At 42.8% G+C, this 21979-nt stretch overlaps 1 protein-coding gene across 1 annotated transcript in view; it reads right to left on the reverse strand.

The window, feature by feature from the left end:
* Positions 1-475: 475 nt before the first annotated feature.
* Kcnb2 (potassium voltage-gated channel subfamily B member 2) overlaps positions 476-21979 on the reverse strand; it is a 409214-nt gene continuing 387710 nt past the window's right edge. The window contains exon 3 of the mRNA XM_055603343.1: positions 476-3465. Coding sequence (XP_055459318.1) covers positions 1321-3465 — 2145 coding nt within the window. The 3' untranslated portion in view covers positions 476-1320. The remainder of the gene's footprint in view (positions 3466-21979) is intronic.

Genomic DNA, 21979 nt, shown 5'->3' on the forward strand with positions numbered 1-21979 from the left:
CTGACCTCTTCTAGACATTCAGGGCTTGGAAAACTGAGAGAGCCTGTCCGGTTGCTGCAGTTACTGAGAGTGCTCTGGCTATGCTTGGGAGAACAACGTTCTTGCACAACGCGGACTGTCATCCTGTACCCTACCCTATACTGAGAATTATTTAGTGGCCCATTTCTGGACCTGGACTCTTAGCATGGTAACTCATGTTGGGACCAGCTCTGTCAGTTAAAGAGACTCTGCTTTTAGTTTGCTAAAAGTCATTTCATGGGATTTCCCTTTTTTTAAAAAAAAAAAAAAAAAAAAAAACAGGAAATTTTTACTCATATGTTAGACACCAGAGAAAAAATACAGCCATGATTGGAATGGCAAAGGGTATTGTTTTAAAGGTGACTTCCAAACGTGGAATACCAATTTAGAAATTTTATTTTATTATAGGACTTTCTGTACATTTTCAAGTTTGTGAAAAATAAATATCTGTATTTTCTGTGACATGGTGTTTATTTTATAGGCAGAAGTTCAAGCTTAAATTCCAAATATTTGATATCTGGTCATTAAATCTTACTAATTTCCATGATTTATAAATAACATCACAAATGCAGCAACTAAACAAAAGAAAAAAGAAAAGAAACCCATACCCCCAGTATATCCCCAATAAATAAAAACACGTATAAACATACCCTCTGAATTATACCCCCAATAAATAAAAATACTGTATTCCTTAAAACAAACATAAGAACTTCATAATCCAAAGCAAGATGCACAAAGCGTAGGCTAAGAAGAGGTTGCAATTTTGCAACAGGAAGTCTGGACAGCTCCTCCAGGCAGTAGCTGTGAAGGAAACACCTGTGTCTCAGATACATGTGTCCATATGGTCTTGCCACTTTTTACATCCAGGCCTATTTACAGAGTTACGAACTTTGCAAGCCCAAAGCACCTTAACTTCCCACAAGCATGGACACATGCAACGACATTTCATCCTTTCATGTGCAAATTCTAAAATTCATTGTGATGTAAAAGCTAAAACCGGAAAACCTGCCTACACCTTTGAAATGAAAGGATCAAAAATGTCAGACATGGCAGAGCACTGGTTCCTAAGAGCTCTTTATTTGCTCGCTGTTCATGACTCGGTTTTGTTTGTTACAAAAATGCAGTCTTGATTCTTTATTTAAACAGTGCTTAAACTAAACCGTTCATGCCATGCAAAAATAACATTTTATACGCTGTTTTCAGGGGAAAGGATTTCCCATATTTTAGTTCATGGCATTATTAATTGCATTTTTTAAAGAACCAAGTTTTTTTTTTAATTATCATTATTGCTTTTATAACTAGTCACATGCTGGTTTCACGGGTAGGACAGTAGCCTGTGTCTCCTGGGTTGGAATGAATTTCTGGGGCAAACAAGTGGTTCTCCATCTTGTACCCTTCTTGACTAGTGTCCTTTTTGACTTCACCCACAGCCTGGTAAATGTCTTGCCTACAGTTGTGGTCTGTGTTCTGGGGGGAGGAGGAGGCCACACAGCCCTCTTCTCGTAAAGGGTCTCTGGCATCGCCAGGCTTTTCTGCCAAGCAGTTGGGGCTGGAGTCCGCTTGACTGTCCGGTCTTGACCTCTGGAGGTCTAAGAAGTCTTCATCTTCTCCGGTATCTATTTCGGTGAAGCTCCTCCTTTCTCTAGAAGAAAAGGGAAACAGTTTTTGCTTGGGGAATCGAGGGGGTAGCCCTTTGGACGGTCCCTGACAGGGCGCTGAAACATCAGCGCCCAGCAAGGGCCTCTCTCCCTGGGGGAGGGCTTCTTCTAGCAGGATGGTACTCATGTGCGGTGGGGTGGCGAGCGGAAAGTCAGCTGTGGTTACCGGCAGTGGCCTAGCTGTGCTGGGTGGGGTCTGGGGTGCACTACCTTTGTTTTCCTGAAAGTTCACTTTGAGGGATCTGGACTTGAGGGGGTTGCCCCGTTTCAGCGAGCTCTTAGGGCTGTCGGTGGCACTGTCGGGTGCCAAAGGGCCATGGGAAGCCCCGGCATCGAGGTTCACGGTTACGTCAATGGGGACACAATCCAGTAAAGCCTCTCTGGCAGCAAGCCCCTTATCCCTGTTTAGTGTTAGAAATGGAGGGGCCCTGGCTCTTTGGTGCTCATCTGTCCCTGGGAGGTCGGTGGGGAACTTCATCTGCAAGTGAGAGGCGGAGGGTGGAGGCAGGGGCGATCTCTCCGTCTCCGTGAAGTCAGTGGCGCAGCTGGTGAAGCTGTCAATGCTGGAGGTGCTCTTCATGTCCACGATGACCTCAGTCTGCGCCACGGCCAGCTGCTCCTGTGGGCAGACCACCTCTTCCATTTCTATCTCCTCCTCATAGGCAGATGGCCCCTCGGGCTGTTGCTGGCAGTCCGCGACCGGGTGGGGATGAGGCTGTGTCTTGGTGATTTCATTGTAGAGCATCTCCAGCTTCTGGGCGCTCAGATGCTGTGGGCTGGAGGAAGAAGTGTTGTTCAGCTGTTCGTGGGAGTCCTTCTGGCTAACCTCCTGGTACTTACTCTCATAAGACTTGTTGGAGCTTGTTTCCGACAGAGCCTTCCTGGCCCACTTCCACCGGCTTGGAGACAGGTGATTATCATCCGCTGAGTCCTTGGTGTTGGCTGACTCCCCGGCCTTCTCCACAGCCACGTCTATCAGTTCCATACTTCTAGCGAAGGCGTCTTTCAAGTTCATAGAGACGATGCTTCCGTTTCTTTTGGCTCTTTCAAGAGCCTCTCTCCTTTTAATAGCTTTCTCCTGGCGTTTTTGTTCCTTATAGAACTCGGAGAAATTGTTTACAATGATGGGTATAGGAAGGGCGATGACCAGTACCCCCGCAATACAGCAGAGGCCTCCCACAATTTTCCCCAGCAGTGTTTTCGGGTAAATGTCACCATAGCCCACAGTGGTCATGGTGATGGTGGCCCACCAAAACGATGCAGGGATACTGGTGAACTTGGTGGCGTCTTCATCTTTCTCAGCAAAAAACACCAAGCTGGAAAAAATCATTATCCCCATGGCCAGAAATAAGATTAATAGGCCCAACTCATTGTAACTCCGCCTGAGGGTGAAGCCCAGGGACTGCAGGCCCGTCGAGTGTCTGGCCAGCTTCAGGATCCTGAGGATGCGCATGATCCGGAAGACCTGGACCACACGCCTCACATTCTGGAACTGCAGCACACTTTTGTTGGACTCGGTGAGGAAGATGGTGACATAGTATGGCAGGATGGCCAGCAGGTCAATGACATTCAGTGGGCCTTTAAAAAACTTCCATTTATTCGGTGAGGACAGGAATCGTAAAAGGTACTCCATGGTAAACCAGGCAATGCACACAGCCTCTACGTGTGCCAGCTTGCGGTTGTCACTGGGTTGCCCAAATTCATCGTTTTCCTGCAGCTCCGGAAGTGTGTTGAGAGACAGAGCAATAGTAGAAAGTACGATGAACAGGATAGACACGATGGCCAGGATCTGGAAAGAAGAAGGAGGACCAAATTAGCAAATCCCCTTTGTTGCTCTGGCAAACACATATACACTGGCTGTTTTTCTTTCTTTCTTTCTTTCTTTCTTTCTTTCTTTCTTTCTTTCTTTCTTTCTTTCTTTCTTTCTTTCTCTCTCTCTCTCTCTCTCTTTCTTTCTTTCTTTCTTTCTTCCTTTCATAATTTTTTTTTTATTAATCACAGGTTATTTACTTTGTATCTCAGCCGTAGTCCCTTCCCTCATTCCCACCCTCCCTCCTTCATCTCCTCCCTGCCCCTTTCCAAGTCCACTGATAGGGGAGGTCCTCCTCCCCTTCCAGCTGACCCCAGCTTATCAGGCATCTTCAGGACTGGCTGCAATGTCCTCCTCTGTGGCCTAGCAAGGCTGTTCCTCCCTCGGTGGGGGTAGGGGGCAGGTCAAAGAGCCAGCCATTTGAGTTCATGTCAGAAATAGTCCCTGTTCCCCTTACTGGGGACACTGGCTGTTTTTCAATGACAGAGAATGTTCTTAGTTATTCCAGAGAGGGCAATGTTACAACCTAGAGTTCCTGAAGGAATAAAAACACTTCCACTCTTTATGAGTTAACGTTGCTTAACAGCCTCGTGCACTTTTAGATTTCAGCAATTTGACAAGACCTGAGTTCTCCCTACTTGCCACTGTCTGAGATGTGGGTTATCTCTGATTGAATGAAGGCTCCGTTAAGTTGTCATAGCTTCTTGGGGGTAATCATCTCTTCTCTCTCATCTATGTGAGCCCCTTTTTTCATAGCCACCTGGTTTGTGTATGCTTGAGTGAAAATTATCTTGCATGCTATATCAGCTTGATAAAGAATCTCAAAGTGTTACTTTTACATCTGTGCACAGCAATGCAGAACCCAAATGTGAAGAGACATACTCCCAAGAACAAACACTTCTCATTGGTCAGCACTGATCTGAGAAGCAATTAGGGGTAGGCTTTGTCTGACGTATAGATTTCTGGCCAACATCACATGGGGAGAAGATCATGTGCTAACTTCATTGAGGAAGACAGTTTTCATGAAGACTCTGAAGAACGGACAGAGACGTCAGTGAAGGACACACAAATGCCCCAGGCTGAGGGAAGGTCAGCACAAAGGCAAGAAAGAGGACAGTAGCAGAAAGAAGCAAGAAGAGGATTTCTATAACTGAGTTTCGGAGTCTACTGTTTGGGCACGGGCTATTCCACTTACTGTGAGAGCTCAGCTAAATCACTTAACCTTTCTGTGTCTTGGTTTGCAAATATGTTGAATGCATGCATGGTCATGGCTACTTCATGGTTGCTGCAACAACTGCATACCATGCAGACATTGCTATATGGATTAAAATATACCCAGATTGTTGACCCGGACCTCAGTGTAGTGACACAAAGGTCAAAAAGGGTGTGTAGGGAATCTGTAAATCCAGAAATCTTCACTTAAGGCAGTTTTCCCTGCTCCTTCTCCTCCCAGATCTTCTCATGAACCCCCACCCATCCAACTCCACACCTTCTTCTCTCTTTAGAAAACAGTCAAGCAAATAAATCAGGAAAATAAAAAAGCAAAAAGCACTAGAAACACACACACATAAACATAAAAACACGAAACTGGAAGGCATAATATACAATCAAAAAGCCACTGAGATTTTTTTTAAAAAAGCCAAATAAAGCAATATGAGACCGAGAGAGAGAGAGAGAGAGAGAGAGAGAGAGAGATCTATGAAATCACCAATGAGTGTATATTGTGTTGCTCATCTGCAGCTGTATGAGTTTTCAGTATAAAGAAATAAACAAATTAACTTTTGCTTTGAAGAGATGGGCCAGTGAATCCCAAAAAGAGTTGTCTTCATCTAAGAGACTTATGGAAGCTGAAAAACTAATAAGAATCTCTGTTTAGATGAGCCTGTGGGTTACAGACTATTGTCTGCAGACAAGTTAGGAATGTTCCCCTTGAAGCTCCTCCTTTATCGGCCAATGGAAGGGAATACCTACACTGTCCTGTCTCTGAATTCACTGGGTACCCCCTACCTGTTCTCATGCTCTAACATAAAAAAGCCAGGTCTGTCTGTGCAGTTCCTAGGAGACCGCACTCTTATTAACACACTGTGGCTTTAAAAAAAAAAAATTTTTTTTTTTTTTTTTTAATTTTTAAAGAAAGGGTCCCAGTATGTAGCAGACACTGGCCTAGAAGTCACTGGATAACCCTGGCTGCCTTTTACTGCTGAACTTCCTGCCTCTGAGTCCCACAGGCATATGCTACCACACCCTACTCTAAACATTTTAATACTGGGATTTCTTCTATCACTCTTTTACAGAAACTTGTACTCTAGATTTTTCCATACTGAGTCTCTCCCCATGACCGTTTCTATGCCTTTTACTGATATTTGTCACTTCAGAGGGAAAGAAGAAAAGCAGAAATGCAAAGGAACCCATCTTACTATTTCTAAACTTTTTTTTTTTTTTTTTAAGTGTGGTGCTGGAGTCAAGCCCAGGATCTCACACATGCTAGGCATGCACTTCACCTCTGAGCCACTTGCCTAGACCCTATCTTCTGACCTCTGGACAAAGAAGGAGGTCTTCAGTTTTCTTTGTCTTCACAGAATTAGGTTTATAAGCCATTTTATTTCTTATTCATTTTCTTAAAACTCTGAAATGCTGTGTAAGATTAAGGCAATCTAGTGTGTAGGTGTTTGCAACCTGATAAAGATGGCTTCATTTTAACACTTGGAAAGTTAGCATACATGTGAAACAGGCCAGAACATATTCTTAAAGAAAGGGGATTATTGTAGGAAAACCCAAACATTTAAGCTCCTAGCAACCCCACATGTACATTAAGGAAACCAAAGGCACTTAAGTGCATTATTTTCTATTTCATATTGAAATCAATCTGTTAGAACCCATTTGCTCTCAGTTTGGAGGAATCGTTTATTTTAAATATCCTGGGAAGCTTGGAGTTCTCCCAGAAAAACAGTTTTTCAGACAAATTACTCCATATATGCCAAAGGTGATTTTTGTAGAGCAACAAACAAATGAATGTTTATTATTTTATTGGAGAGATTTTTAATTCAATAAATGTGAAATTTTGCTCAGCGCTATAGGATAAGCTTCTAAACATGAATATTTACACTAAGTACAATGAAGCCTGATGACAAGTGTACTGTTTGACTTAGGGCCATGCATAAGTTAGGGCATGACAGACTCAGATTTTTAATCTGTTACCTTGGATTGGCCTCCAGAGCCAGTAGAGCCAAACTGTTTCTGGCAGCAAGCAGGCTTATGTTTGCACATGGCAAAGGAAGTGGCTATTCCAAGCATTTATCTATGTGATGCTGATCCACCCTCCTTGGAGATTTGAATTAGCTCATTGCCAAGGTCCCTTTCTCACTAACATTTAGGGGTTCTGTGTTTCACTTTAACATTTTTCTTATTCCACTCATGACTGTAAAACAAACCAGAGAAAAGTCCTAAATGACCCTGACCTTTAGTTAGTTGAATGGACAGAATTAAATTTTGTTGCATAAGAAAAACTTTCTAAAGACAAGGCTTTAAAATATATTTCCCTGTGTATGTTGCAAGCATTTAGTCATGAGGAACAGGCGAGCATTTAGGTATGGATGACTCTTTTCTCTTGAGTCACAAGGGTGAATAGTTCTGTCCTTCACTTTGGCACAGGTACTATATCTTGGCATGGAGTTTTGGACAGGGCTCCTGCACTTTTGTAGCAGGCCCTCAAAGTTGGCTGCACGAATTTCTGTTTATTGGAGTATGCATGGCAACCCAAGACTTGCCTCAGTCACATCCACTTGTTGATGTTATTTGTAGACAATGGCTGCCGTGTACCGGAAAGAAATGCATGTAAAGGAATTAAAACACATAGCTCTGCTAGGTATGACACCAAGCCAGTCTCATCTCACAACAAGACACCTCACCTCACCAGGCAGGATCACCGCCTGGATTGCGAAGAGAACACTTTGTACAACAGAGCGTGCTAAGTGTAAGAAATGCTGGAGATCCTTCTGCACTGTTTATTGTGTGTTTCTGAGAACAGGTCTGAGCTATTCAGGGGTGAGTGGGAAGTGGGGGGGACTCTATCTCACTGTGCAGCTGAGGAAGACCTTGAACTTACTATGTTCTCTCTGTCTGTCACAGTGTTGGGATTAAGGTTTGCTCTACCCTGTGTGGTTTATGCACTGCAGAGGTTGGATGTCTTGTGTCTGTTAGGCCAACTGTTACATCAACTGAGACAACTCTAACCCACATCCCCTTTTAAATATGATTCTAGACCTATTTTTTGTAGGTCAGGCTAGTCTCTGATTTCTAATCCTCCTGCCTCTGTGTCGCAGGTGCTGGAATTACAGAGGTCTACCATCATAAGCAGCTTCCTACCCATACTTTCAACACTCTCAGGCATACTCTCTCTGACCTAAGCAGCGATTTGTCTCTCATTTTTCCGTCCGGCTAACCCGCCCACAGGGCCAGTCTTAGAGTTTGACAGAGGTTGCTTTCATGTGCCTTGCATCTTAAAACATGCAGATAGTTTTATGGCCTGCTTCTCACATGTGTTCATCTGTGTGCCTTCCCTGCTCTTCTGTCTGCCACACAAACAGACAGAAATTGCTGTGCTTCACATGGAAAGATTCATGGCTTTGCCTCTGTCTTCCCTAAGCCAGAGTTCCTTTCTATGAACACATGTCAGGAGGTGAGTGAAGGAGGTTGAATTCTCTGAACCGCTGTATAGCACTCGGGCTTTATTTATCTTCCTAGTGGGACATAATCAATGCTTTGAATGAGCTCGGGAAAGCAGCGTGGAGAAGAATGACATAAGAATTTTCAGGGTAGAGACAAGTTGTTTAAACTGACAGGAAGAAAGCAGGCTGTGAAAAGCATTCTTAGAAGCATGAATAATTTTCTACTTTCAGAACAGGGATACAACATGTTGGCAGTTCTGAGCCTATCAGCCAAATGCCAACCCACTTGTTGAAGGAAGAGGCAGAGACTTGGTAAGAATATCATGATTTCCATGCACTCATCTCCTAAATCTACTCCCCAAATGACTACTGGGAACAGCTAGGCTAAAAGTAAGTGTTTTAATTCCCACTGAAGGAAGAGCCACAGGGTTGTTTTCAGTTCCAGCCTTTCATGTTCTTTGACCTACATGGTGCCTTCCTTTCTAAGGCTGAAGGACACAGACTGGCTAACAGTCTCTTCTTCTTCTAATGGTCATTTGGGCCTCCTAGAACAAAAGAGGCTCCATGCTTAAGTTCCCTCAACAGATTTTCACATACAGACAAGACTCCTTGTGTTCTAACAGCACATGACTAAATGGAAGGAACACACATTATGGTAATGTTCAATTGCCTGCAAGGTTATGAAGGCCCTAGTGTTGTGTGTCCCCAAAATTCACTTCCCCTGCAGTCCGTGAAATGCTTAGATGAAGGGTTGTCCACGTGCACAGTGCTTTCTCTCTGGGGAGAAGTAGGGCATGGGGAGCAACCCGGTTTAGCCTGCTTATCATTTTGACAAACAAGCCTAATTTTTTTGAGAGGAGAGTTTGAATATCTTATGACCAAAGATGTTGTTTTGCTATTTTGCTGGTGTCTTCTGAAATAAGATCAGTTTCACCAACCATGATATATTTCTGTATCTGAAAGGATTAGATTTTAGGAAGCAAGTCATTAGGTGAAGTCTGACAAATGGAATTTCCTATTATTCCTAGACTCTCTATAAACATAGGAGCAACAGTGAGCTTGGGATGACTCAGTCTCACACCCACTCCCATAACTAGGCAGTAACTACTTCTCAGGAAAGCCTTCAGGAGCCTAAGAGTAAAAATGGAGAATAGCCAAGCTTGGTGGAATACAGACATCTCCTCTTCTGCTAGCTCTTTCTGAGCAGAGCCATGGATTTTTTCTGTTGACTCCTTGGTCTCCATGAATATTTAATTAATTAAGTTTGCTTGTTTTTGTTGCTGTGCTGGAAGATGAACCCAGAGTCTTGTGTGTATCTGACAAGACTCTGTGATTCAACTACCCTGCAGTCTCCATGAAGGCTTAGGCCCCAACTTTTGGTATAGGAATGAGAGGGTGTGGGGAGACCTGCAAGACGAGATCCAGGGGAATACATCCTTTCAATTTTTTTTTTTAATCAAGCTCAAGTGCTTAGAAATTGTACATTACAAAAATCAAGGTGGAAAAAGGAAACACAAAGAAGCAAAGATTGAGGGAGTTAATAAACTGTAATTAATAAAAATAAATTAAAAAAAGATTGAGGGAGTCTAATAAGCAGCTGGCAGTGGGCCGGGTTGGGGTAATACATGATAGGACTGAGGGTCAGAAGCTTGAGCTGGAGCCCTGGTCCTGACAGTGTTCTCTCTCTGACCGTGGATGTCAGAGGCAGCTTTTTTGAGAGTCAGTAGTCTTATGTAGAGAGTGTGGAAAATAAAACGCCTGCTTTCTTTACCTAGACAGCCATGACTCGATGACAAATAAAACAAAGTGCATGATAGGTTTTTGTAAACTGTAAAGTATTAACAGTATTCTTTATTAGCCCTCCCCCCCCTTTTTGAGACAGGGTTTCTCTGATGAGTGTCCAGAAACTTGCTTCTGTAGAGCAGGCTGGCTGAACTCACAGAGATCTGCCTGCATCTGCCTCCCTAGTGCTGGGATTAATGATGTGCACCACTACCCCCTCCCCATTATTATCCTTATTTGAGAAGTTCCCAAGTCAATTGCTGCCGAGTCAAAAGAAGAATCCAGTTCTTTATTCTGTCCATAGTATGAAAGCCTAGATGCCCCCTGACCCGCAATATCTTACAAAGAGGCCAGGTTTGAGTGCATGGCATAATTAGGAAAGCCAGAAAACCAGCAGGTTCTCAGATACCGGTGCCGACGAACGGGACTTCCCTAAGCTGGGCTTCTCCTAAGAACAGGAAACCTTCTAACGTGCCCCTTTTCCCAGTTGCCCAGGCAGCTCCGAAGCTGGGGGAGGCATCCCTCTGAATACTTACACAGAGCATTAGTTTCCTGTGTTCACTGTAAACAAGAGGCTCATGAACACTCAGTTCTGCACTGACTTGAACTTGCAAATTCTCCTTTTGCAGCCTTCCTTGTACTTGAAGAGCTGCCTTCTTGCAGAGAAGCCAAATGTAGGAGATAAAAATGTGGGATATTTTAGTTGCATTTAAATCAAATGTTTATCTGGGATGTACCAAAAATGTATTTGATGTTAGTATGAAATTAAAATTTAAGAAAGTGTTCTGCATTTGATCAAGGCATGCTGTCTTGGGAACAATCTCTGTTCCTCGGTGTTTGAACAGATTTAAAAAAAAACAAACATACGTATGCACGTGTCTCTGTGTTTGGGTTAGTGCGTGTGAGCGCAGGTGTTCAAGGAGGCCAGATGAAGGAGTCAGATCCCCTGAAGTTGCAGTGACAGGCAGTCGTGAGCCACCTAATATGGCTGTGAGCAACTGAACTCGGTCGGATCCTCTGCAAGAGCTGAGTCACCTCTTCCCCAAGCAGATGGTTTTGTTTTTGGGCATTCCAAAGACGGAACCGAGGGACTTTGGTTTGGGGGGAGGGGAGGCTGGGCTGTAGTTGTGTAATGGTGGCTCTCAGTGACAAGCAACAGCAAACTGTGCGGCGTCTTTTTTCTGCCCTCAGCGGAATCCTCCTCTAAGCTGTCTCTTACCTTTCTCCTTTTACAGCTCAAGTTCACCAAAGTGTTAATTACGTTCCCTTACACCCATACAGCCTTACAGCTCTCTTGCACAGTCATTTAATGAGTTCATAGGAGACCATTTTGTTTCTCAAAGGACATGTTAGGCGTATGGTAATTACCAGCGATTTTCTCTGGAAGTTCTCACAGAGCAGGTACTTTGTGACTATATTTTGGATAAAGGAATCAACCCTAACCCTCACCACAATGGTACCTCCACCCTCACCAAAAAAAAAAAAAAAAAAAAAAAAAAGAAGGAGATATCCACAGAGCTGGAAGAAATGAGAATGGACCCTTGAAGAAATTAAGGATTTTCTAACCAAGTATGATATAAACTCCTGTAATTCTAGATAGAACTCGGGAAGCTAAAGCAGTATCATCATGCAACATAGCAAGGCTTTGTATAAAACTATAAACAAGTAATAAAACTTCTAAAGAAATTCTGACTCTGAGAGAATATGACAAAGGTTTTGTTATCTTGGCTGGCATCGTCATAATCCAGTGTCAACCTTTAGCTGGTATTAATCGTTTTTCTTCTTAAATAGAGATTCCTATTTCAAATAGTCCACTTGGAGATAACAGAGCAGTGTCACAAGTTCAACAACATAATCTTTTCCTAGTTTTAAGAGCTATACTTTTTATTAATCCTCTCTTCTTTCATTACTCCAAGGAGATTGCCTTTCCTTTTTTAAAACCTTGTTCTTTAAGAAGCCTGTTCTTGAACTGATATTCGCTTTGGATGTCACCTTCGTAAAATAATACATTTGCTTAAAGAAAAGTGCTGTATTCATTCTATATCAAATTTTTATTGAGTTTGCATGTAATTTAACCAGTTCACACAGTGAGAGTTTTATGTATAGATCTGTATGTTTCAGGCTTGTGTGCAAAAGATGTTCAGCCACCGAGAGTAATGAGAGATACAGGTTATGTATTAAAAACACATTTGTATGTATGTTTTATTTTACTCTTAAGAACATTTTATTAATTTTTAGAGGATTTTATAGAATCTGTTTTGAACATATTCACTCTCCAACTTCTCCCATAACCAACCTCTCTACTCTTCTGTACCTTTACACCAATTTTAAGTTTCTCCCGGCCCCATCTAGTCAAATTTTTATTGCTCAACTAATCTTAGTAGTGGGGCTGCCCTGTCAGGTGGCTGCTTTAACAAGGGTCAGATCATTAAAGAAAGCCAACTCTTCAGCTCCTACTACTTATACACATATTTTGTGGATCTACATACCAATCATTGTTCCATGTGATCAAACGTTAATGTGTAAAAGTAAAAAAAAAAATTAAGAATTCTGTATATTCTATTGAAGAAATACATATTTGCAAGAATAACTAGTTAAAATATCATGTGATTATTCAACATCTTGGACACCTGAAGATTTAGGACAAAGTAAGATAATGGACAGAAGCTTTCTTCATGGTTCTTATTATTACCAGGTTTCCAGTTGTTTAAAAAGATAATCCATGGAAACTTACGGAATCATACCATACGTTGAATGTGTTTTATTTTCCAAATGGAATATTAGGCATTTCTATGTATTTACATTTCTATCTAGATTTTTGTAATGCTCTTGCTTTTTGTGTTGGAAAGATGTTTTTTTTTTTTTTTTTTTTTTTTTTTTTTTTTTTTTTTTTTTTTTTTAACCTAAGTGCAATCCTAATCACAATTTTGAGAGGGAAGCCTTGAAGGACACATTTCCATTCAAAGCAGGCTGAGAGGAGAGGATGGACAATAGCTTTGAGGCTCCCCAAACTATGGTTTGCTCAGAAAATTCTAAATAATATTGTGGGACTGGAGGTATCTCTAAAAGGGCACGGTATGGAGGTGAATTAATGGCTCCTACACACAAGGGTAAATAGACTGTGTGCTGAATAACACCAGAGGGTGCCAGTTCGGATATCCTCCCGTGAATGATCCCTCCCTCATCTACACAGCACGCAACTGTGAAAGCCCCAGGGAACAGAGCGTTTTGCAGTGTATCTTTGCTGGGTATGTCAGGGAAGTCAGGCAGATTGTGAAGGGCACATGATGTAAGGAGAGCAAGAGTGCTGAGCTTCCTTCTGCAGACCAGGTCCCCTGGCTCGGCAGCAGCAGGTCAGCAGCATTGTGTATGGTGTGCTGAGTTGTTGGAAATGTGAATTCCCAGGCCCTGTTTCAATATGATGGAATAGTACTGGGGAGACACCCAGCAGTCTGCATTTTTTGTTTGTTTGTTTTGCCACCCTGCCCAGTGACTCTGATGCCTCCCAAAGCTTGAGCATATCTGTAAAGAGCAAAGGTCACCAAGTGAGGTCAAACAAAAGAGTAGCCTCTATATTTGCAGGGTGGACAGATTAGTGGCTGCATTATACGAGACGGGTTGTAGACACAAATGCAACCCAGAGAGCAATTTCTACAGCAGCTGGACAATGGGCTCATTGTAAGACCATTTCTCAGTAGGCATCTCACTCTTACTTGTTAAAGGGTTGGAGGAGCCTGGAGCTCTCTCCAGCTTCTCACCGTGAACACTGAGCATCTCCGATAAACGTTTATCACCAGTTTACAGAATTAGAAGGTTGAGTCATCTTTGGCCTCAACCATGACTTATCTTCAAAAAATGTTTCTTCATAATAAGAAAATACTCTACTCAGAACTTGAGGCATTGTAAAGAGAAACTTTTTTTTTTTTTATAGAATTAAACACATCATTGGGCATGTGAATAAAGTATGAGATATGCGCTATTATTTACCAGAACTGTTTTCTTAGAAAAAAATGTTATCCTACGTGTACATGCTCAAGTCACACAGGGCAAAGGCTAGTTTCAGGACCAACTTATACTTGCTGAAAGCATGTATAAATTGTCGAATGACTTCTTATCTATCCCTTCTTTGGTTTTCTGCAAGGAAGTGTTCTAAATTTCCAGAATTAAAGTGCCATTAAAATCTGGCTTTGTTCCTTGGATAACTACTCACTCTCATCAGCTCATCAATCACCATTAGCAAAGAACTGCAAGAACTTATTTCCACCATTATCCCCACAGCTCAAGACTGTGTCCTAGCAGCTTCACAGAAAGAAGGAAAAAAATAAAGCTCTAATGCAACCATTTTTCCTTTTAATAAATCTGTGTGGTAAACATCTTCTGAAATGTACTTTTGAGGTCAACATCATTACAGCCACATTATGTAATGCCAGCAAACAAGACAAGCAGGGGCCATGGCAAAAGTGCTGCAAAGGGAGAAGCTGGATGGAAGCCAAACCCATTTGGGCCTGCCGGAACTTTGCCCATCTCACTCTCTATTATGGAGGCTTCTGAGTGATCCCCCAGCCCCAGAATTGGCTGTTTTTCATAGATGGCTTTTCACTTCTGATGCAAGAATGACAAATGTTCTTCCACAAATGGGCTGAGCATAACAAACGAAGGCTTTTCTTTGGGACCTGTTTGGCTCGCTTCAGCATCAACAATCGGAGACCCATACAATGGATGGGCTTCAGCACTTCTGTATTTAGTCCATCTCTGCTTACTTCGTTTTAGGAAGTACTTGTTGGATAGAGAGACCATGTTTTTATTACTGTCTTATGTGAGCAATGGGCACATAGATCCACCTCTGGATAGGGTCACCCCTGGATTCTCTTATGAGGGTTTCTGAAGGTAAGGGAGGAGGGCTCCCCCTTCCTGAGGACTAGGGGCAAGGTATAGGGGGGAAAGAGGGAGGGAGGGTGAGGCCTGAAGGAGGATATGATCTATGATCAGGATGTAAAGTGAATAAATTAAAAACATTGTTTTTAAAAAACTTTATTAAAAATAAAATATTTTATAGAAAAGAAAATTATTTTTCTTGTTATTATTTATGTGTTTCTTTTTTCACAGTATTTTCATGTGTGTGCAGGTGCATTTGAGGTTTGCATGACAGCTGGATGTTGAATTTGAGTATCATTGTTCACCTTGTTTTGGGGACCATGTTCTCTCACTGGTCTGGAACTCACTGATTAGGCACGGCTAGTTGGCCAGCTAGTCACAGGGATGTCCTCCCTCAGCCCTGAGATTACAAGCCACACCTACCACACCCAGCTTTTTTATGTGGGTTCAGGGCCTCAAACTCAGGCCACTGTGCTTGCAAGGCAACTGCTTTACTGGCTAACTCCCCAGTCAGCATAACAATTCTTTGGAAAAATATCTTTTAATTCTATTTGTAAACTCAGACTTTAAAATAGAAGCTACAGACAAATCTTAACTCTCAAGACTCTAGATAGTAAAGAAGGTTAATAAAAAACAAATCTCAAAGGGTTCTGGGCATTCACATCCTTCTGAACTAGCAGCATCACTGCCAGCAAGTCATCCCAAACTCCCTATTTCCAAAGAAGTTACTAAGGATTGGACCTATGGCCCATGGTGGGCCAGCCCTTCAGGTGTGTGTGTGTGTGTGTGTGTGTGTGTGTGTGTGTGTGTGACAATAAAATTCAGAAGGCAGGGGAGTATTGCTCAATGTAGAATGTCGGCCTAGCATGTGTGAAGCCCCAGGTTGTGTCCCCATGAGAAGAAGGTAAAAAAGCAAGATAAAAGACAGAATTAGATGCTCTTTCGTAATTTTTTTAAACAAATTATGGTCTTAGGTTGGGTTTTATTGCTGTGAGGAGACACCATGACCATGGCAACTCTTATAAAGGAAAATGTTTAATTGGGGCTGGCATAGAGTTTCAGAGGTTCAGTCCATTAGCAGACATGCTGCTGGCGGAAGAGTGAGAATTTTACATCTTGATCCTCAGTTAGCAGAAGGGGACTGTGCCACACTGGCCAGACTTGAGCATGTGTGAGACCTCAAAGCCCACCCCCACAGTGTCACACTTCCTCCAACAAGGCCACACCCACTCCAAGGCCACACTTCCTAATAGTGTCACTCCCTATAAGCCAAGCATTCAAACACATGAGTCTATGGGAACTATTCAAACACGCTCTCAAGCATGTGGCCTTCCTATACTTGTTCGGAGTACTTTGGATCCACAGTCAGAAAGCAGAGTCTGGATAGGAAGTAGCCTAATAAGGGCACTGGAGCTGTAAGTCCCACCTTCCAGTTACCCACTTCCTCTAATGAGGCTTGACCTTTCAAGGGTTTTACAACCTTCTAAAGCAGTCCCACCCACTGGATAACAAGTGTTCAAATGCATGGCTATATAGCAGACATTTCACATTCAAGCCAAGATGGACGTCAAGGACCGACAGCAACCATTAGAAGCTGAGAAGAGTCGAGGAAGGGTTCCTTTCTAGCACCTTCTGCCTGCTATGAGAGAACACAGTTCTCTTTGTTGTTTTCAACTCTGCAGTTTGCGGTAATTTGGCCTAGCAGCTGAGGACATGAATGCAACCAGGTTATTGAGTCAATTAGATATTCTAATCTTTAATGAGGGATCGTGCTAAAAACAATGAGTTCTTACGTGTGTGTGTGTGTGTGTGTGTGTGTGTGTGTGTGTGTGTGTTTACTTCAAAAGCAAATTTGCTGTCATTTGGGAATGAGGGGTAGAATCCTAGTCAGCAGGAAAGCCCTGTTTAATTGGAGGGCACTAAGTTGTATTTACCATTAAATGTAGATAGCTAGGGTTTGTCACTTATATAATTAACACCTCTGTCCTAAAGCAGTTCAAGACATGTTGGGACACAGGGGGCCAGAAACTGAAAAATCACTTATACTAGCAGGATGTGGGTTGGGTGGGGTAGATGAAGAAATACCACCATTAACAGATTAAAAGCAAAGTTAGAAACAAGAAATTTCGGAATAAACATACTACAATCTATACTCCTAAGGAAGCCAAACAACAAGGAGGACCCTAAGGAAGAGGTTTAATCCTCAGAAGGGCAAACAGTATAGACACTGGAAGTGGGTGAAGACAGGGAACAGGACAGGAGTCTTCCACAGAGGGCCTCTGCAAGTCTCTACCCAGTAGGGTATTGAAGCAGATGCTGAGACTCTTAGCCAAACTTTGTACAGAGCACAGAGAAATTTATGGAGCTAGGGGGAGATGGAGAGACCTGGAGGGGACAGGAGCTCCACAAGGAGACCAAAGGAGCCAAAAAATCTGGGCCCAGGGGGTCCTGCAGAGACTCATACTCCAACCAAAGGCCATGCATGGAGAAGACCTAGACCGCTTGCTCAGATGTGGACCATAGGTAGCTCATTCTCCATGTGGGTCCCCTAGTGAGGGGATCAGGGCTGTCTCTGACATGAATTCAGTGGGATGGCTCTTTGATCACCTCCCTGTGTGTGTGGGGTGCAGCCTTGCCAGGTCACAGAGGAAGATGATACAGTCAGCCATGATGAGACCTGATAGGCTAGGGTCGGATAGTCAGGGAGGAGGACCTCCCCTATCAGTGGACTAGGGGAGAGGCATAGGGGGAGAAGAGGGAGAGAAGGTGGAACTGGGAGGAGATGAGGGACGGGGCTACCACTGGGATCTAAACTGAATACATTGTAATAAATAATAAATAAAAATTTAAAAAAGAAGGCAAAAAAGAAATCGAAAACCCAGTTTAGCTTTGAGTTGCTTCTTTATTATTATTATTATTATTTGCTATATTAATTGATTGCTAAAGTTAGCATGAAAAGTGATGGGTTTCATATGGGCATTTAAAAATATGTGTGTCTCCTACCTCACCCCCACAAGATCAGGAGAAGCCGGTCCAGTCCAGCATTGGATGAGTTAGCAGGGCAGTGTGGGAAAGCTGGAGCGATGACCAACTCAGCTATCACCCAGGCCCAGATCCAAGGCTCTGAATTGGCCGCCCCAACATCTATGAACTGCTGCAGTGTATGACGGAGGTCCTGCAAATCCAAATCTGCAGGATCTCCATGGCACAGGGCAACAACAGGGAGTCCCAGGGAGGTTCTAGTACTGATGGTGTAGCAGAAGCCAGGGGCCTTGAACCAGACCAATGACTCATTGCATTGAGCATTTGCAAATAAAGATGTGTGGGCAAAAGGGTATGTTGTGTCACACACGGTGACATACGATAGTTCCCATGGTGAGATGTTTTGTTCCGTTCAGTTTTTTAAAGTTTATTTTATTTTATTTTGTTGTTGGTGGGGGAGTTGCAGAGTCAGAGGGCAGATATGAAGGGGCAGTGGGATATGAGTGGGATTGGGGTACATGATAGGAAATTAACAAAGAATCAATAAAAAGTTAAATAAAATGAGCAAAAAAGTGTCATTATAATTTGTTGTTATTCAGTCCTCTTACATTCCTCCTGTTCCTGCTACCCCCTTTTCCCAAGAAAATTGGCCTTCTTCCTGCTTTCTTGTGACACGAATTCCATTGCCCTCTCTTCCCTAGATTCACCTTTCCTTCCTCAAGGTCTCTTCCACTCCTTTACCGACCTCCAACTACCCCCTCCTCATTTAAGCTAGATTCTGCCTATTAGGGAATTCATACACTATCTTCTGAGTCTGGTGTAAATTGCTCACAATTTGGATCCAGGGTTCCATCTCTTTCCCTGAAAATGTCCTGACTTCATTTTCTTTAAGACTGAAAAAATTTCATCGCATATACAAGCCACATATCTTTATCCATTCACCCGCCACTGGACATGCAGGCTAGTCCCATTTCTGGCTACTGTGACTAGTGCCACAATCAACACGGATGTGCAAGCATCCCTGTGGTGAGTTGGTTTAGAGTCCGATGGTAGGTGCTCAGGAGTGTTCCACTCAGCTCCCACAGCAGTGCTGCTTTTAGCTTTGTGATGAACCCCGTCCAGACTCTGATAGTGGCTACGCAATTCCACCAGCAGTGAACAAGAGTTTCTCTTTTCTACACCCTGGCAAATATTTGTTGCCTGTTGTATTTTTAATGACAGACATTCCTACTGGGGTGAGATGGAATCTCAAAGTAGTTTTAACTTGATGGCTAAGAATAAAAAAAAAAAAATTATCGACCATTTGTATTTCTTCTTTTGCGAAGTATTTTTTAGTTCATTAGCACATTTATTGATCACAGTGGATGATTCAATTGCTTAATTTTACAATTCTTTATGTAGTCTAGATATTAATTTCCTGTGTGATTCGCACCTGGCAAAGATTGTGGTGGCATATAAATTAAAAGGTGCTGAGAATTTATTATGGTATTGTCTAGATAAATGGATTTTAGATCAAGAGCACCTTAAATGTACTATGTATTTTTATGCATTTTCTATTTAACCCTTTGGAAGAGCAAGCCCTGCCAAAACATGGCAGGTGTTATCTGTGGAACGAGAAGCATATTTTTGTTGTTGTTGTTGTTTTTCCTCAAACTGTGAATAGCAACACACTGTTGATCTGAAATCATTTTAAGACTCATAGTCATCATTCTTTTAAAAGTGAGATAGAATAGTTGATTCGAGGACAGAAATTGTGAGGAGTTGTCAGAAGTTGTGTGTTGTAAAATATTTATGTCTATGTCTGTGTTGGGCCATGCCGTTACTATCAATAATAATGGTTGTTCTCTAAAAAGTAATACAGGCATTTGCTGTGGCTGCTTATTGCCTACTAGGACTAGATCTAAGGCACTATAGCAGAACCCACCACATGCTTTTTTCACAGTACATAGAAAAAAAAAATCTGGGACTGGGATGGAAGTTTCCATAGTGCCTGAAGGGTGCTATGTCCCCATCCCCAAGGAGTTTTAGGCAGTTAGTGGTAGCTAGAGGTAGGAGCGCACAAGGTTCCTCTTCTCTGTGTGGATGTACAGACAGTTGTCGCTAGGGGAGTGAATGACACACTTCAGTGATGCAGCTTCTGGTTAGGAGCCCATGATCCTGTAAATAATCACCCACCCAGTTATCTGGGGGAGAATCGCTATCGCACGCCACACAACTGACTGGCGGGCCTAGAAGGGCCAATCATTGTAGTAGTGGCAAGTCAGTAATGGGGTGAACAACCACCCCATTATATTTGAGGCCCACTCTACAGAAAGGAATCCATGCCAGGTGCTGTAAACGCTGTCAAAAGCCTGTGGCTGGGTGGGGCATAAGCCTTAGTGAGGAAGTCACTGCTATGCTCATATGCTCATATCCATCAATTTGCCATTTGAATAATTTTGTTTATACCCACACATTAGTGCTCCTGTCAGCTCTGATTGGAGGAACTGTTTTGTTGCCAATGGCAGTAACTGCAGAGACTCATATCTGGTCAAAGGACTGAGAACAAGTCGCTTCTCATTGTTCAGCCACAAGTGGGACATCAAGATCATTTCCTGTAAGGATCAGGGATCAATGCAGAAGAAGGAAGGAAAGGCAAGAGCTGGCGCAAGGAGTGGAGCGCAGTGAAGACCCAGTCTTGGGAATACGACATTATAGGCTTGCACGTGAGATCCTGGCAGACCTTAGAGCACCAGACTTACACAGACTGAGCCTACCAACAACCTACCTCAGGGGGCAGGGCAGAGAAGGGCCTGTGAGTCCCCGCCCCAAAGACCTATAGGCACTAAGTGGTAGCTTGGAGGAGAGAGCCTCTCTTCCTGTCTGTGTATCTATAGGCAGTTAATTGTCACTGGAAGAAGGACTTCAGTGGTATAGCTGCTGGCCAGAAGCCCGTGCTGCCGTAAATAATCACCCAGGACCCTATAAGCAGCCCCACTTAGATTCATTGTGTCATCGGGAAATTTAATAACTATATGAAGAGGGTAACAGGGGTCAGGGTAGAAAAGGGAGGAACTATTTGGAAGAAGGGCCTCAGTGGGAACAGAAGGGGGACAGGAAAGAGTGCTGGTGTGTGAGTGAGAAAAGTATGAAAATATATAATAAAATATATCATTATGAGTAATTTCCTTATGCCAATAAAATAAGAATAAACAATTAGTTGTTTTTAAATTATCATTGCTGTGATCCATATAAAGGTAGCATGAGTTCGTTTTCTAAACATAGCTTTTCTTTCCTTTCCTTTATCCCTCTCGCTTACTGCTTTCAGACAAGGTCTTGCTATGCAGCTCAGGTTAGCCTTGAACTTGTTATCCTTCTGCTTTGACCGAACAAGTGCTGGGTTGGTATGCACATGCCACCATGAAGCAGAAACCCAGTTAATTCTGTAAATGGAGGGAAGACAGACTGCCTTTGGCACTCTCCTGAGCTTTTATGCTCCCTGCTTTCCTCTGGCTTAGGGCTTGGAAAACCCAGCTGCCTGTCTAAACATCCACAGCAGCGGGACATTCTCTGAGAGATGTATCACCGGGTGATTTCGTCCTTCTGTGCACATTATATGATGTGTTCATACAAAGTTAAGCTGTCCAGGATGCCACCGGGCAGCTTAACATTCTCCTGCTGCATATGCGATCTGTCAGTGATGGAGGCATTAGGTGATGTCTGCACGCAGATACTTTTTAAACAACAAGCATCTTAATGCTTTCTTATTTCTTCGATCTCCCCTATCAGTGGACTTCGGGAGGGGCATGCATGCAGAGGGGGGAGGAAGGGAGGGATTGCGACAGGAGGAGGGAAGGAACCACAGAGGGGATACAAAGTGAATAAAGAGTAATTAATAAAGAATAAAAAAGAGATTTCTGCCCATCATAATAGTAAACCTACTCCTGATGGCTTATTATTAGCTCTATAGGCAAATGCATTCTCAACCACTATAGAGAAACTTGTATTTATAGTAGATGCTACTTAACACGGAGACCCAAAACTGGACAAGGCGCACAGAATATGAGACTCAACACACTGAACTCTACATGGGGCATCTCTATCACACCTCCTTCTCCCAAAATTTAGGTATCACTGTAGGAAAGGGGAGGAAAAGAGTGTTAAGAACCAGACATGCTGGATGACAACAAAGAAACAGTGTCTTACAC

The sequence above is a fragment of the Psammomys obesus genome, unplaced genomic scaffold (assembly GCF_907164565.1).
Source record: "Psammomys obesus unplaced genomic scaffold, mPsaObe1.curated_primary_1811, whole genome shotgun sequence".
NCBI lineage: Eukaryota > Metazoa > Chordata > Mammalia > Rodentia > Muridae > Psammomys > Psammomys obesus.